Source organism: Ictalurus furcatus, chromosome 10 (assembly GCF_023375685.1).
Source record: "Ictalurus furcatus strain D&B chromosome 10, Billie_1.0, whole genome shotgun sequence".
Classification (NCBI taxonomy): Eukaryota; Metazoa; Chordata; class Actinopteri; order Siluriformes; family Ictaluridae; genus Ictalurus; species Ictalurus furcatus.
In genome coordinates, this window is record NC_071264.1 from 26,965,883 (window position 1) to 26,982,635 (window position 16,753).

The 16,753-nt window shown below is 40.4% G+C and overlaps 1 protein-coding gene across 1 annotated transcript in view; it reads right to left on the reverse strand.

Moving 5' to 3' along the window:
* Positions 1–4,117: 4,117 nt before the first annotated feature.
* The window catches only part of tdrd3 (tudor domain containing 3), a 30,476-nt gene continuing 17,840 nt past the window's right edge, over positions 4,118–16,753 (reverse strand). Inside the window, exons 5-14 of the mRNA XM_053634681.1 lie at positions 14,445–14,586; positions 14,157–14,228; positions 13,851–14,000; positions 11,819–11,968; positions 9,661–9,832; positions 9,365–9,487; positions 7,925–8,859; positions 7,354–7,479; positions 7,031–7,153; positions 4,118–4,432 (exon numbers count right to left, since the gene is read on the reverse strand). Coding sequence (XP_053490656.1) covers positions 7,037–7,153; positions 7,354–7,479; positions 7,925–8,859; positions 9,365–9,487; positions 9,661–9,832; positions 11,819–11,968; positions 13,851–14,000; positions 14,157–14,228; positions 14,445–14,586 — 1,987 coding nt within the window. The 3' untranslated portion in view covers positions 4,118–4,432; positions 7,031–7,036. The remainder of the gene's footprint in view (positions 4,433–7,030; positions 7,154–7,353; positions 7,480–7,924; positions 8,860–9,364; positions 9,488–9,660; positions 9,833–11,818; positions 11,969–13,850; positions 14,001–14,156; positions 14,229–14,444; positions 14,587–16,753) is intronic.

Consider the following 16,753-nt stretch of genomic DNA (forward strand, 5'->3'; position numbering starts at 1 on the left):
CACATGGTTCATATGTCACTGTGATGCTTACGACAAGGAACGAGGAGGAGAGCGCGGCTAGAGAAGCATTTCTCCTCCTGTTACTGCACCTGATCAGGTTCCATTAGGGCAGTAGGAGGGAAAGAAGCATGGGAAAGAGAGAGACTGAGGGAGCTCTGTACAGAGCAGAAAAGACCTGTGTGTGGCCTGCGAGAGAGAGAGAGAGAGAGAGAGAGAGAGAGTGAGAAGGTATAAGAGACGAGTAGTCCATAAAAAGCTCTCTCACATTGTTGTAACAGTTTAATAGGTTTGAATCATATTTTATACTCTGCTGAATTCTCGAAATCTGATTGGTCAGACGGTGTTGATTAGAAGTCACATCATATCATCTAATACGGTATTGTTTCCATAGTAAGAGATCCACAGATTCACATGGACTTGTATGGGGACGATCTACATAACCATAACCCAAAGCTAATAATAAATTGATTTTGAAAAATGTGTGTTTTTTAACAACGAATAATGACGTTTTCTATCAGATGTTTGTTTAACATTTAAGGAAGGCGTCTCCAGTGTCTTGGAGCGTTTATAGCTGCTCTAGCACAAGTGATAACAGGAACTAACAGGTTTCACGGACATTCCACAACATTCAATGTGACTATAAACGAATAAAATAGGATGATGTGTAGTTCTTTGATCCGTTTTAGAGATTCGATAGGTCACAGGCCAGAAGCCATTTTCAAATCTACTGTAAAGGATATTCATTCACGCGCTGAAGAGATAATGAGGAAAATGTGATCTTCCGAGATCATTTGGAACGATGCAGTAAAAGCCTGTTTCATTCCACTTTATTACACATAACTTCATTTATGGACTTTAATGTTGGGAATTCTTTATATTTTCGGATTTCTTGAGTTAATACCAATGCCTGATGAAAATTTCATGTGAATAACCTCATTGGAAATATATTTACTGAAAGAAATGTTGATGTGTCCCATACTTATTTCCCCCCACTGTATGTGGATTGTTTGGACCTTTGCCAGCATAACAAGACTATTTTTGTCTGGAAGTTATGGATCAATGGACTACTATGAGGCTTCAATGGTGAATTACCTCCGTTTCGTAAGTGTTTATTTGTATGTTGGTGGTCTGACAGAGACGTTGATTGTAGCTGCTGTTGTGTGTGTATTTTTAAATGGTTTATATCAGTCGAATCACAAGATTCTTAGCTTTCCAACGGTTTATTGCATGAGTACAGACGTACAGAAGTGTAATGGAAAAGTTCTCCTAAATATATAAAAATGTCCAACACTAAAGCGGGCCGAGAGACTGCTGTGAGAGGAATAAAACACTACAGGATGTGTGTGTGTGTAGGTTTTAGAATTCTGAAATATTTAAAACAAAGAAAGTGAATGTTCAATATCTTGAATATTTCATATACTGCACTATTTCTAGGTCCCTATTTAAACGGACGCAAATTTGTGATACTGACCATGTCAACTGCTATGTACAAAAAAAAAATCTGATTTTCCTCGTGCCTAATCTCTTCCACTGAAGCACGTTTTCAGACGACACGCCAATGGATTTGATCTAAAAGGGATCATAATGTTTCGCACAAATTGTGGAGTCCATGCCAGCACGTGCGTACCGTCATTAAAGCAAAAAAGGGGAGACGTACCAAATACTAAGAGACTCTGAAATTCAGGTAAATTTTTCAAAGATACTACTTTCCACTCAAATTGTTGTCAATACTATCAAATTGCTGTATTAAATTTGAAAATAATGCAAAATAGAAGCATTTTCACTAGTGCTCTCAGACTTTTAGACTCCGCTGTATTTAACACCCACTTCTCAGAGTTCTAGTTAGGTATGAGAGGAATTTTACACTGCCCAAAGCAAAACTTGAGAACCAAAAAAAATCGGTCTCACTCCGATTCTAAATTGTGCCCTGACATGTTTATGGAAGGTGAATCATTTTCAGTATGTGGAATCGATGCCAATGCTTTGGCGATGACTCTTTGTTTACAATTCCTGGAATTAGGGAATCCTCTCTTTTTTGGGATCGACTTACATTTATCTCATTTATATAATTGAGCAGTTGAGGGTTAAGGGCCTTGACTCAACGGCCCAGTAGTGGCAGATTGGCAGTGCTGGGATTTAAACTCACGATCTTCCATAGTCGTTCCAACGTCTTAACCACTGAGCTACCACTGCCCAGCACCTTAGATTTGAACCATAAGCAGTATGATGACTTAATTCATAACATTAAAAAAAAAAGAATAGATATTGTGTAGGTTTAAAAAAAAAAAAAAAAAAAAAAAAAAAAAAAAAAAAAAAAACAGTTCACCAATTTATAAGCTATAGATTCAAACGGCTTTGTGACTTTTAATGATTATACATTTAATCCACTGGAATTAAGGGATGGTGTGTTAAGGTGCAGTTCTTCCGAAGCATTAGCCTCGGCTGCTTTCTCCAGATGGATGAGACGGGGAAACCCTGCTCTAATTTGTCGTTGCTAATCAGTGGAAATGTAATGGCTTCACTCTGATTGTCCACACAGCGTCCATATTACAACACGTCAATAATTTAGACGCGCTACAAGTTAGACAAGGTAAACGACTTTATCACCAAAGCTCATCGCATGTACTTTCCCCATCCATCTTTATTTCCAGACATAGTCTGGATGCGAAATGTGTCACACTCTGTCTGTACTGCTCTTAAAAACCCAATCAGTCCTGGTCAGGTGCCATCCATGGTTGAGAAGCAGCCCATAATGCCTTTTGTAATGTGAAAAATGATCTCTCCTCAACGTAGAGGTTCTCCGTTACAGACGGAAGCGATCGGTTTACGTGAGAGGAACGCGCTTCACCGATTTCGGCAAATGAACCCGGAGGGACGGCGCAAGCCTCGGATGTTCGCCGATAAGCGAAAGATATATATACTACGAGCACGGCAGCAGGCCATCAACATTATTACCTGTAATAACCTAGCGCTGAGAGTTGCACTCTATAAAATTTTGTATATGTTCCCTCTTTAATCCTACAGTTAAAGTCCTAATAAGAACAGTAAGGCTGATACTATATTCTTTATGTTCCCTCTTTAATCCTACAGTTAAAGTCCTAATAAGAACAGTAAGGCTGATACTATATTCTTTATTCATACCACACCTGGTTTGTCGTACAAGCCGAGCGCGAGCGATTGGAACCTTGTGCGATTACAGGTTGGTGCCCCCCCTTAAACTTTGGGATGAGTGTGACAGATGGTTGGTGCAGGGCAGATCTGAATCTTGTTGAATATTAACCGGTGTTCAGTGCTCAGTGTCCGAGCACTTACACAAACATCACTGCAGCTGACAGATGATTAAGCATCAGGTGTTTGCTGCTACACAATATTAGACCTTTTTTCCTCCTGGTCAACGCAGTACAGAGTGGTACAGTTACTAAACCGAATCCTGCTGGAGGGCCTGTGTGTGCTTCCCATCACATAATAATACCTGATGAGTGGAAACTAATGATGGAAATATGTAGACTAATCTAGAACTCTCAAATTGATTTCCTTGACATGAAATAAAAATCTGATGTATCTTGCTTTGCTATTAAGCACTAGGCACAGAGTTTTTTGCGCTCCACTAAGGCAAGGCCACTAAGGCTTTAATTTTTTTTTTATTACATTTTTTAAAGGATTGAAGATCCAAGCTTTTTTTTGTGACTGAATCTCAAAGTGTGTTCTACTATCCTACCGTTGTAGCATTATATTATATACACTAGGTATTGAGCATATATATTGAACAGGAAGCCGGTTGGGATCTGGAAGTGGCGGGTTTTAATGTAAAAACGTAACATCAGTTACTACACTACTGAAGTTTGCTGGATGTAAGATGATTCTGTGATCATTGTGTTTGGCCGATCAGTGATCTGCACTGTTTCTAGCTCCACCTATATCTCCTTATTTGGTACACCTGAGCAGGAACAGTACCCGAATTCAGTGCAGGTACTTGTACAGGGACAACATGTGGCTCAGAGAACTGTTCCCACATACAACCACTCCACACTGTCGGGTGGAAAAAAAAATTACTAGTACGTACCTTCACCGAAATGATGAGCATCACAAGTAATAAGACACAGACGACGCTGAAGAAATGGTTATATGGTTGCACTGTTTTTATAATCATCATCATCATCATCATTATTATTATTATTATTATAACCACGTACGATAAAACCGCCAACATGTACAGCAGCCTTATGCATTATCACATTAACACACACACGTGTGTGTGGATGCAGCTAGTGCAGCAAGCCCTTTCAGCTCTCTTCTTCTACACTTCACAGAGATAGAGACAGAGAGAGGACGGAGTTCGTCTTCCGCCAGAGTGTTTCGGTTGATTAATCTGAAGCCGTAGTTTCAAATGAGATCGGGTCGTTGATCACCCGTGTACCTTCCCAACGGGGGCCTGAGGGAACAAACACATACCACGGTTAGATTGTTTGCATGTTTCTCTGCCTCCATGAAGTGATCGTTTGACCAAAAATCAAGCGCTACATCCGTAAGACGATCCATCATCCAAGACTTTGGTGTACGAGGGTTTATTGTTGTTGTTTTGTTTTGCACTGGAGTTACAAGGCTCATGAATGTAATACATACCTAAATCATCACTCACTCACATCAAACACTCGCTAATGTGAGTGATGCTGGACACACGGTTATCTATAAAAATGGCCGAAAGGACATCAAACAGTCGTAGCTGCACCTTTGAAGTCGAATTTTCCTCAGACTCAGTTTAGTCCACACCAATTCTAATAATAAAATGGATCACTTTAAAAACGCCGTTATGATGTTTTGGACACAAATGCGCTCTCAGCCCGTTTCATAAAAGGTTCCTGGTAGAAAATGTCATGCTGGGCGTGTGCACTGCGAGTCTGACCCACGACCTTTAACGTCATGTCCACTGTTCTCGCTCGGTTTGTGAATTTGAACGTAAAATATGCTTTCCTGCACGCCCCATCATTGTTTATATACTATATAAAAACATTAAAACTGACATACACAATCCAGAAAATGGCTTCAAAATAAGTCAACCATTTTGGAATTGTAGAGATCACGTGACACAACGCATAATATTTCCCGAATAAGCTACGCTTTTTCCTTTTTCAGTCTGTACAGGATTTCGCGGGGGTTTCTGTTTTGCGATTGATGCGGCCAAAAACGTTCGATTTTGCTTCGGCTTTTTTGAAATTTGCGATGCGATTTGCGGAGTTTTTGGCGGAAAACTACTTAAATTGTCTTTCGCAGTGATGTTTGTTGGTTAATGCGAGCTTTTATCTGTACTCGTGTTCGATGCACATGAATCGAAGAGGGTTTTGACTGAATGCGCATTGTGATGATGTCACCTGACGTGTCTTGGCCAAAAACCAAAAATCTGTAAAATGCGGTAATTCTGAAAAATTGCAAGCTCCTCCGTATATTGTGAAGTTTGCATGATTTTGCGTTGACTTCTGATATTGCAAAATCGTGAAATCCTGGGGGGACTTTTCTATGCTATAACGTGAACATGCTTTTTTTTAAAATTATTTATTTATTTTAGATTGATACTTTTTGGAGAACAGATTAAAAAGGACGGTTTGTTTGGTACTGGTTATCGAAAATGCTGTTTTTATTGGATAGAAAGGCAGAAAAAGAGAAAAGGTGCATGTTTACGTTTACCTTGTTAGTGTGGAGGAAATGCTAGAAGTCATTTCTATGATAAAGATCCAATTTGATTAACATTTTTTAAAGTAAATAGTTTAACATATACTTTATTTATATATATATATATATATATATATATATATATATATATATATATATATATATATATATATATATATATATATATTCATACAGACTTACTTTATTCGGCTGCTTTATGAAACTGTTCCTGTGCGAATGCTGTTACTGAACCAAAAGCGAATGTGAGATTATTTATGTTTGAAGTTTTAGACATGTATGATAAACTGGTGGCTATAAGCTTCCCTCATTTGTTAGCCGCGATACCCACGTAGCTCCAGTGCAAAAAGCAAACTCGAGACCCCCAAAATAACCAACTTAATTATTATCTGATTGTTTATTAACTACAGGATGAAAATGTAAACGTAAAGATGTCTATTTTATCGCCAAACTATCACTTTAAAATTGCTCACTACTGTGATGAGAGACCTAAAAACCAAATTACATTATTACATAAAAGCTAGCAACTGCAGGGCGTGATGGCTAATTACAGGCTCTGATTTGTCGATCAGGCTGCGCATTAAATAAAGCTTCGTCAAATACTGTATAATTCACTCTACTGGCAGATCAGAATAAAAAGATACATGCACAAGACACCACATCTGCTATAACTAGGAAATATTGTCATTTTAGACGAAATGTCATTGTGTCCGCATGTAGGCTGTGTGTTAGTAGTATCACTGTAGCATAGGAGAGTGTAATACATGTGGAAGGTTTGGGAGTAGATCTATTGACGTATGTAGAATATGAAAATATACACATATTCAAAGGCAAGAAAATATCTTGCTAAAATTTTCCTTGTAGCTTGATGTATAAAAATGCTTTTACAGCATGCTATAATTTCACAATTTTATCACACATAAATGTTATGATGAATTAAAATATATATATATATATATAGATAGATAGATAGATAGATAGATAATGTGTAAGTAATTTATAACAATATTTTAAGAGTCGGGAGTCACAGTTTTTCTGTAGGTAAGTAAAATGACATATTTTATATATATATATATATATCATATATATATATATATATATATATATATATATATATATATATATATATATATATATATATATATATATATATATGAATGTATGTGTATATATTTATATATTCCTTGAGGTTTTATTTGCTTAATTAAGTCAAGTTAGATGATATAATATTTGAATAAATTTGATTAACACTTAATTTAAACAATAATAAAGTTTTTAGGAATTTGAAAGCTCCAAAGTGCACAGAAAGCTGTTCGTGTGTGTGTTGGTGTGTGTGTGCGCTCACCAAACATCAGTCCCTTGCTCTGGGAGGTTGGTAATACTGCTGTGTAGGTCGAGTACGTCTGGGCTGGCCGTCACCTCCTCGTCGGAATTCCAGAGAAGTCTCGTAGTAAAGGTCGTCCTCGTCCTGTATAAGGCACCAGGTTAAACGACAGTCATTTACGCGAATACAAAATGAACAGCTGCCAACAGCTGCCTGTCAGGGCATGTATGACCGAAACAGAGTCAGATTCACATGACTGTAAATCAGATCAGATGTACATGTACACCTTGAGATTTAATTTAAGGCTGTGTGACTGTGCATAATCATCATCATCACGTGCTCACCCATGTGCCCATGTGTACAGGTCTGATATTCTGAAGCAGGACCTCCTCGCAGTTGCCGTAGTCACTGAACACGACCACGGCTGTAGAGCCTGAGGGATGCACCGCGTCGATCACGGCCCTGTAGAACTGTGCATACAGGAACAACAAGAAGATTAACAACGGTTAAAATATAGAGAGAATACAAACACATTTAACTGGTGAAACCAGCTAACTACATCATTTTAAAAGCGATACACATATAAAGAACCATTTAGAGCTTTTAAATTTCACTCTATATGCCATTGACCTGCATTTTATGGCTGAACGACAGGAAGGCATCCTGCATTCAATTTTATGTTTTAGGAAAAAGGGATTTGATTTTAGGCTTCATTTTTGTAACGGATCTAAATCTCTGTAGGTATGCAAGAGCCGGGTTCATGTTAGGGCCGGTCACTACGACGATATCGTACTCGTGATACTCATTCTGATTTCAGAGGGCTGGATGCGTCACTTAATTTGCATTGGCACTAAAACAAAAGATCACCACATCACGTATCGTAGTATGGTGACATTAAACTGTCATTCCACTGACCTTGTTGTCCTCCCAGTAAAGTGCAAGGCACTGGTCGCCGGATTTCCAGTTTCCGTGGTTACCGCTCTCCCCTTGATAACCCATCTCTGACCCTCTGTGACCTTTGATCGGTCCTGACCTCTTCTTGGGGCCGGAGTTGTAAAAGCTGTTGTTCTTGTGAGGCAGGCCTGAAGTCTGCGCTCTTTGATGGAAGTTTGAAGTCTGAAGTTTGAAGTCTTTGATGGGACCCGTGCGTCTGGGCTCCAAATCACCGTTTTGGAGAAGCGTGTTCGGATTCCCGCCTCCTTTAACGAAGGGCGTCTGCCCCCCATCGTGTAGAACGGTGGAGGAGTCTTTCATCCCAGGAGTGTGGACAGAGTTCCAGTTGCCCATGGTGTCCCGATCAAAGTGGGCGGAGTTAGGTCTGTCCGGCCTGCCTTTCCTCTTGCTGTGGGGTTCGGGTCTGTCCATCATAGCCGATTCCAACGGCTTGGGTCCTAGCGGGCCGTTCGCTTGGCTCCTTTTCGATTGATCGGATCCGGCTGCATGGTCCGGCTCTCTCGGACCCCGGTCTCGTTTTGAACCCTGGTAAAAGTTCGCAAACTGACCCTGTTGACCTTTTGACCTCTGGTTTGCTGTAGAGGCAGAGTTCATGTGTCCGCCCTTTGCGTCTCGCCTTTCGTCTTTCCGCTGCTCTGCTCCGCCTCTTCCCCTTTTCTCACCGTCGTTCCATCTTTGACTCTGCGAGGGGGTTAGGAGAAGCGATTCGGCAGTGCTAGGTTTGGGGAACTCGCTGTCCCTCTGGAAGCGAGGGGGTCGATCGTTCCTCTGCGCCCGGCCCTCGTTTCGGCTAGGCTGCTTGTTCTGAGAGGCTTCTCGGGGGACGTGGTCAGGATTTAGGATGTTTGTCCTACTCGGATGCTCCTGTGCTTTTTGCGGTGGCTGTTTCTTCGTCTCTAGAGGTTCAATTAAAAGTGGAAAACCTTTAAGTGCCTCAAAGGGAAAACCCATTAAAAGAGACGACACCTGTTCACGCTACAACGGCATTTCGTTCTACATGTTATGGCATGTACGTCAAGTGCAACCATGCCTTATGCAGAGTAACGTATGAGGTACAGCAACAGGCAGGGTTTTATTCCTTACATAAGACTAAGCCCTGGTATCCTTCAAATCACACCTTTTTTTCCCCTAATATTGGAGACAAAAATCGCTATCCAACAGAGAAGGCATATACATTACTCCATATCCACTTATACACGTTTAAATAAATCAGAGTGTTTTTATATTCATATAATATTTATATTTATATATATCTATATTTATATATAGAAACACATAATAAGGCAGATCAAGTCAGTGGGTCCTGCCCCCTCTGCATGAAAGACAATACATAAGTGTCAGAAATATGGCGTTACTGCACTGGCTGTTTCACTGCCCTCAAACAGCACACATTCCATTTACCATCAATAGAGAATGCTCCCATTTTAGACTCCAGGAAGTCGAAGAGCGTGCTAGGCCCTGAGGGTCTCGCTCCTCCATCCTCGTCGTCATCCTGCCTGGATCTTCCTCGCCCTCTGCCCTTGCCTGATAGAGAGAAGACCGGCGTCGTCATACCACCCGGAAGAAAAAAAAATCATATTAGTTTAACTCCGACATGGTATAAAACCACACATATCCATAACTACCACGTGAAGCAGCTTAGAGCAGTAGTGTAAATCAAAGGCTCTTATTTGAGGCTAACCGTGCGATGATTCTACCTCTGGGTGGAGGGCGAGATGGCTCTACGGGGGCTGCTCTGGCCTGGGTGGTTCCTGTAAGCAGGGAATTAAGTGCTGCCTCCATGTTATTGTTGTTGTCCAGCAGTGCTTGCCTGGCTGCCTCTTTACTGAAACCCATCTCCATGATATCCCTTAGAGCCCGCTCGTCTACCTGGAATTATATAGGACATATGAAGCCTGAAGTCTGAAGAGGACGCTGTATATTGGACCAATGTATAGAATATATCACGTATATAACAGCTTTGAGGGAGTTCAGCTTTTAGTTTGAAGCACCACAAAAACAAAAACTCACAAACCTTTCATTTTTAAACTCAATGAACACACTGCGTCGCGAGATACAGATCGCTCTGGCCACACATAAATTCTGTGTACTACAAAGTGAGTATTGTATACTGGATAATGCATACTCTATAGGTTGTACTACATACTGCACATGACGTAGTCTACTGCATACTACGTTATTGCGTAATGCATACACGGATCAGTGATAACTTTAAACCCACTGACAGGTGAAGTGAACAGTCTTTTCTCGAAGTTGATGTGTTGGAAGCAGGAAAATTGAGCAAGCGTAAGGATCTGAGCGACTTTGACAAGCGCCATATCGTGATGGCTGATTGGGTCAGAGCATCTCCAAAACGGCAGGTCTTGTGGGGTGTTCCTGGTTTGCAGTGGTTAGTACCTTCCAAAATTGGTCCAAGGAAGGACAACCGGTGAACCAGTGACAGGGTCATGGACACCCAAGGCTCACTGATCCATGTGGAGAGCGAAGGCTAGCACGTCTGGAACGATCCCACAGAAGAGCTACTGTAGCACAAATTGCTGAAAAAGTTCACGCTGGCTCTGATAGAAAGGTGTCAGGACACACAGTGCATCACAGCTTGCTGTGTACAGGGCTGTGTAGCTGTAGACCGGTCAGAGCGCCCATGCTGACTCCTGTCCACCTCCGAAAGCACCTACAATGGGCAAATGAGTATCAGAACTGGACCATGGAGCAATGGAAGAAGGTGGCCTGGTCTGATGAATCACATTTTCTTTTACATCACATGGACGGCCGGGTGCGTGTGTGCATATGGGAAGAAGGCAAGCCGGTGGAGGCAGTGTGATACTCTGGACAACGTTCTGCTGGGAAACTTCAGGTCCTGACAATCATGTGGATGCTACTAAACATGTCTCACTGCAAAAATTGTTCAGGAACGTTTCAAGAACATGACAAATGTTCAAGGTGTTGATACAGCCTCCAAAATTTCCCAGATCTCAATCCGATCAAGCGTCTGTGGGACATGCCGGACAAACAAGTCCGATCCATTGAGTCCCCACATCGCAACTTACAGGACTTAAAGGACATGCTGTTAAAGTCTTGGTCCCAGATACCACAGCACACCTTCAGAGGTCCTGTGGAGTCACAAGGGGGACGTACACAATATTAGGCAGGTGGTTATAATGTTATGGCTGATCGGTGTATATTATGTACTGCATACACTGTATACTGTACAGAGCGTACAAATTAGAATTAAAATTTACCTTCCTTACAAACTGCATAATGAATACAGTGTACTGTGTACACCATACTTAGTATTACACACTACGTACTGCATAATGTACACCACATACTACGTCCTGCATACTGATTATTATACACTACATACTGTATATTACATACTGTGTGCTGTATACTATACACCACATACTGTACACTAAATGTTGTACACTACATACTGTGTACTGTACACTACATAGTACATACTCTGTTTAATCCGAGTTTAAAATGAATTGCACGCTTACTATGCCATTTTGAACACAGGCATTACACGCTGGTTGGAAATGAATTAAAAACGAAAGTTACTTGTGAATGTTTCATCCCAAAACCTTCAAGAAATGACTCGTTAGGCATGAGCGCCCTACAAAAGGGTTGCATGTCCAGAAGAAGAAAGATAAGGGAGGAAAACAATCCCTTGAAATACTTACACGGATAAGTCTTCGTCTTATCTCGTTAAACGTTTAACTCGTACAAATTTATCTCACCGAAGCCTTTCTCATTCAACCAACCTGAACTTGTGTTATGTTGCATAGTACATCACACCGAAAGGTATGCATTGTTTGTTTATTTTTCAAGATCAAAGGTGATGCCAACTCGTACCAGCTCACGATACACTCCCTCTGGCCTGCTCTCAGTCCCGCTCTTATCTCGCTCGTCTCTTCTTCTCTGGTAAGTCTCTCGGTTCTTGGAAGTGGAACCCGGATTGGCCAGGTTACTCCTTGTGTTGCCTCCGCCGCCAAACGTCCGTGTCTGCACGCAAGCAGAAGTAAACACAATAAATGTTTATCAAAAGATTGTAGATTTGGGAACAGATGACCAGGGAAGTTAAAGCAATATTTCTCAATAGAGCAAGCACACAGATCTGTACAGAACATCATATAGGATACTTTAATTTTCTTTTTAAAAAAAAAAAAAAGGGAAAAAAAAAGGGGGGGGGGGGGCGGGTGTGGATGGATGGTAGTGTGGAATAAGCATCCATTTCCCTAACAGAGAAAATTGCATTTTTCATTATTCATTTCAAATCTAATTTTTTTTTTTTTTTTTTGTCCTGTGTGAGAATTATTAAGCTCGCCCGGAGCCTAGGGCTGAAGTGATACGAATAGACAACCCAATTACTTATTACGTTATTAAAGTTTTTCCATCTACAAGTGGCTGAAAAAATCTCAGCAATTAAATGAATTAGACCGAAGAGCCGTTTTCGTATTGCCTCACTGCCGAAAGACTTCAGAAAGCACGAGTCAGAGCAACAAGTCAGAAGAACGAGTCGTTTGGGGCCGCATAAAATATTCATCCTAAAATGATGCTGCAATTAACCTGCTGCTTTATAAACTCTACAGCAATGCTCAATAACGTGCTCGAATGTACGCAAGTGTCCCGAAAACACACAGTGGAACACACTATCAATACTGTTTAGCAAGTGAATGTACTTCATAATTAAAATGGAATACTTGTACTCTTAGTCAATTACATTTCCACAAAAAAAAAAAAAACTTTTATAATTAACTGATTTGTACAAATTCAAATGCGATGTGGTTCGTGACATTTGTTTGAATGAAGCCATAATAACGGGGACAAATATTAACTCTGGGCGTTATGCAAGAAATAAAAAAAATTTTGAAAAAACAACTCAGGAATGTTCTGTAATAGGAAAATAATCAACGACAGGGTGGTGTGGTGCAGCCTGATACTTTAAAACTGTTCATTTTCCCCTCAATAACAGCACGCCATGAAGTTTTTCGATTCCTCTTAAGCCACAGCAATTTGCCCGACTAGAATTTTTTTATTTATTAATAAATTCCACGTCCTACATCGACAAGTTAGTTCCTGTGGTCAATTATGATAAAACAGCTAAAGGTCACCAGCCTCTCTTTTCTCTCATGAAGTTAATAAGACGGAAATAAAAACGACATAAGCTCTTGTCTCCTGTAAAGACTTTCCCTTTACGAAGCACTGACACTGGAGACTTCTTCCATAAATATGAATGATAATGCATTAGAACGAGCTGCGATTTGTCTGCTGTTATAGAATATTAAATGAACCTTCTGACCAATCAGATCTGAGTATTCAATAGCGTTGTGGAATAAGACAGAAATTTCATATTGTGATACCTGAAGACCTTTGACGATGCATTATATATATATATATATATATATATATATATATATATATATATAAAAACACACGCATATAAGTATAGATAGATCACAATATGTAAGTTAAAGATAAATATCTTAGCATCTCGTCAGCTGCTTCCAATCAGAGTTTTCTCGAATTATAAAAATAAAAGTACTGATATTTCATTAGTATTTTTTACGCTCATATTAATGCCACCCTGATCCTCCTATTAATGATCCTCTAAACTTTGCTACTTTTCATATGAATTATGCTGAGCAGACGGTTACTGATTTGAAAGTGTTTAAGAAAAATAAAAAATGCCTGACTTTCAGGTTAAATTTCAGTTTCAAATCATTCACTTTTTACTTTTACTTTTAACTACTACATCACAGAGCAAAGTGTAGTGCAGAACCCTTCTTAACTTTCACTGCTTTCACTTTTAATTATGTACGAGTATGACATAACACCCTCTAATTTCACTTAAGGATCATTTTTTTTGGTACTTTCCCCCCCACACCTCTTTGCTTTTGGCTACTTCAGCAATAGCGGCAATCCTCTGCTTCTCAAACTCGTCGTTTTCGTTTGCCGCTTTGGAGACGTTGCTGCTTTGTAGGGTTTTCTTCTGGTCCAGCGCCTTACTGTCCACCTCGTCCTTACGCACACATTTCTGAGGACGGGAAAACACAAATACGATTCTTGCTCTGTGTGTGTGTGTGTGTAATCGAATACTGTATAGTCTGCAACCAAAAACAAAAAGGTTGTGTGTATTCAGATCATTCCTGTAATCAATCTTTAAAGAACGTGGTTGAAACGCTCGTCTTACCTGTCCGAAGGGAACAAACGGAGGCGGGCCACCCTCTGCACCTATATTATTTCTGCTGTGCTTCGCCAGACTCTGTTAAAAAGTGTAAAACAGGTTTTAAAAAAGGACTTTTTTAATAACTCTGCTTCACCAATTTTCCTGTAACAGCATTCCCCCAAGTGTTTTAATACTTACTTAATTAACTGAATTGAGAATGAATGAATATACAATGCATGAGCATGACTACAAAAATAAATAAAAAATTATTACGTATTACTCATACAGTCTGACACTTCTCCAGAGGCTCACCCTTTGTAGCTCCCATTTCTCAATCAGGTGATCCACCTCTCCCCCGAGGACCGCAATTTTGCAGTCGTCTAATAGCAGAAAGCCGTTTTTCACAGGCACCGTGCCCAGGAGTTTCACTTTGGTTCCAGGTGGAGTGTTCAGACTGCAAGCAGAACGCAAATCACAGCAAACCTCAACCACATGGGTTTTTAGATTCGGATTTATTGATCAAAACGTGAGATGGTGTTTGAAGCAAGAACAATGTAGTGTCCTCAAGAATTACTGGAGTTAAAAATAATTGTATAAAATGCAAATTACACAATGCATGGATTCCCCCCCCCCGCCCCCTGAAACAGGTGACAACTGTTGATGACCGACAACCCTAAGGAATAATTATAATTAAATGCAAGCAGTATAATCTTTGGAGAAAACAAATTAGCCCTCAGTGCCTAGGAACTCTGTCCTGTTTAATTGGGGTGTAAATCATGATGGTGCACACATTAAATTCTCTCTCATCCATCAGCATGGAGAAACCCAAAGAACTTTCTAGGGGGGGGATACAAACAAGTGTCGACCTGCACGTTAGGTAACGGACACTCTGAAGAAAGCACTGTCTATCTGCCCTCTTCCCCATGCACGAGTTCTCAGATGCCCGTGATTGGCTAGTGTCACTCCGATTGACAGGAGAGAGAGAGAGAGAGAGAGAGAGAGAGAGTAAGCCCCTCCCACCCACAGAACATCCCCAATTTCGCTCTCTCGGACTCCCAGCCATCAGAATTTGAACTTGCGATCGCTGGACGAGAGAACCAACACCTTTTTTGTGTGTTGCAAAACTCAGGAACCTGTAATAAGGACATTTTAAAATGTCTGGAACAGCTGAAAAACAACTAGTGATGCCACCTCCATAACATCAAGTTGCTTTGAAAGGTCACAGGCTTTTCATGAGTGAAGCACGAAGAAACGCAGTGCCTGAACTCTTACTCAAGAACATTATTAACATGTTCGATGAAAAAAATGGGACTGTATAGAAGCAAAAATCTTCCATAAACTATATTGGCAGTGGATCATTGATGCTTTGGGGCTGGTGGTTCAGGGGTTCTTAATTAGATTAATGCCATCATGAAGGATATTTTAGACCAAAGAGCTAGCTGACTGCCTCTGCAAGGAAGGTTAAGAATTTAACACAGCTGGATCTTTCAACATTATCTCACTATCTCAGATAGTCTAGGACACTATCTCATTCAGCAGAACAGACCTGGGTGAAAACCTGAACTGAAGACGACGTCCACGTGCACAAGTATAAGAATATAAAAGGAGTCTGAAATGCTGTGCATGGAGGAGAGTCTCTTCCCTTGATAGACATCACAGGAAGAGGCTCAATGCTGTTATTCGCTCCAGGGGATTCATTATATATTAATAGTAAGGGTGCCAATAATTTTGAAACAAGTGTTTAACATGAAAGAAAGGGAGGAGGGGCACTATTTACAAGAAGTTTTTAGAAACTATTAAAGGAAAGCTATAGAGCATCTCCAAATGATTAAGCTAAAAAAAATTATTTTTTTTTAAAAAATCATCATTTAAGGCATGCTTGTTTTCACAAAGGGTGCCAATAATTCTTTCATGCATCGTGGTTGTAAAGAGTGCATCAGCGGTTATAAACACAATGCTGTCGAGCAGCCTATTTTGAGTGCATTGTGTTTAAAGCGCCATGTTACGTTCTTTGCAACGGCAGTGTGTTCAAGAATTATTGGCACCCTTTGTGGAACAATTGGGGCGATTCATTACCAAAAAGAAGCAACAAATGCACATTATACATGCCTGACCCAACCTTTTCTTTTACTGACTGTTCTAAAAAAGTAAACCCAAACCCCCCCCCCCAAACCTCCTTTCCAAATTTCCCTTCAGCTGTGCAAGTTTAGATTCGAAGCCAGCAGTCTGATTTTAATTAAAGTGAACTTATCGAAGAGAGAGAGCGTGAGAGAGTGACAGAGAGAGAGACAGAGAGAGAGAAACTCAATTTCCCCCTCACAAGCATACCAATAAGCCGTAAGCCAGAGGAGATAGGGAGTAGTGATTATGCCAAAAAAAAAAAAAATTAAAAATGTTAGCGCGTTTCCTCAAATGGACCTCCCTGTTAAATTTCAGTATGATACGGTGCACTTATGAAAGCACTCATTCTAAAATCACCCCTCCTTCCTCCACACGGCTCGACTGGTCTGGTCTACGATCGGGTCAAGCTCTTATGAATGCGTTTGTTTGAAACGAGGACCGGGGCAGGATTAGCGCTCCTATTAGAGCCGTCTTCCTCTCAGCCGTTTCCAGCTGCGGCA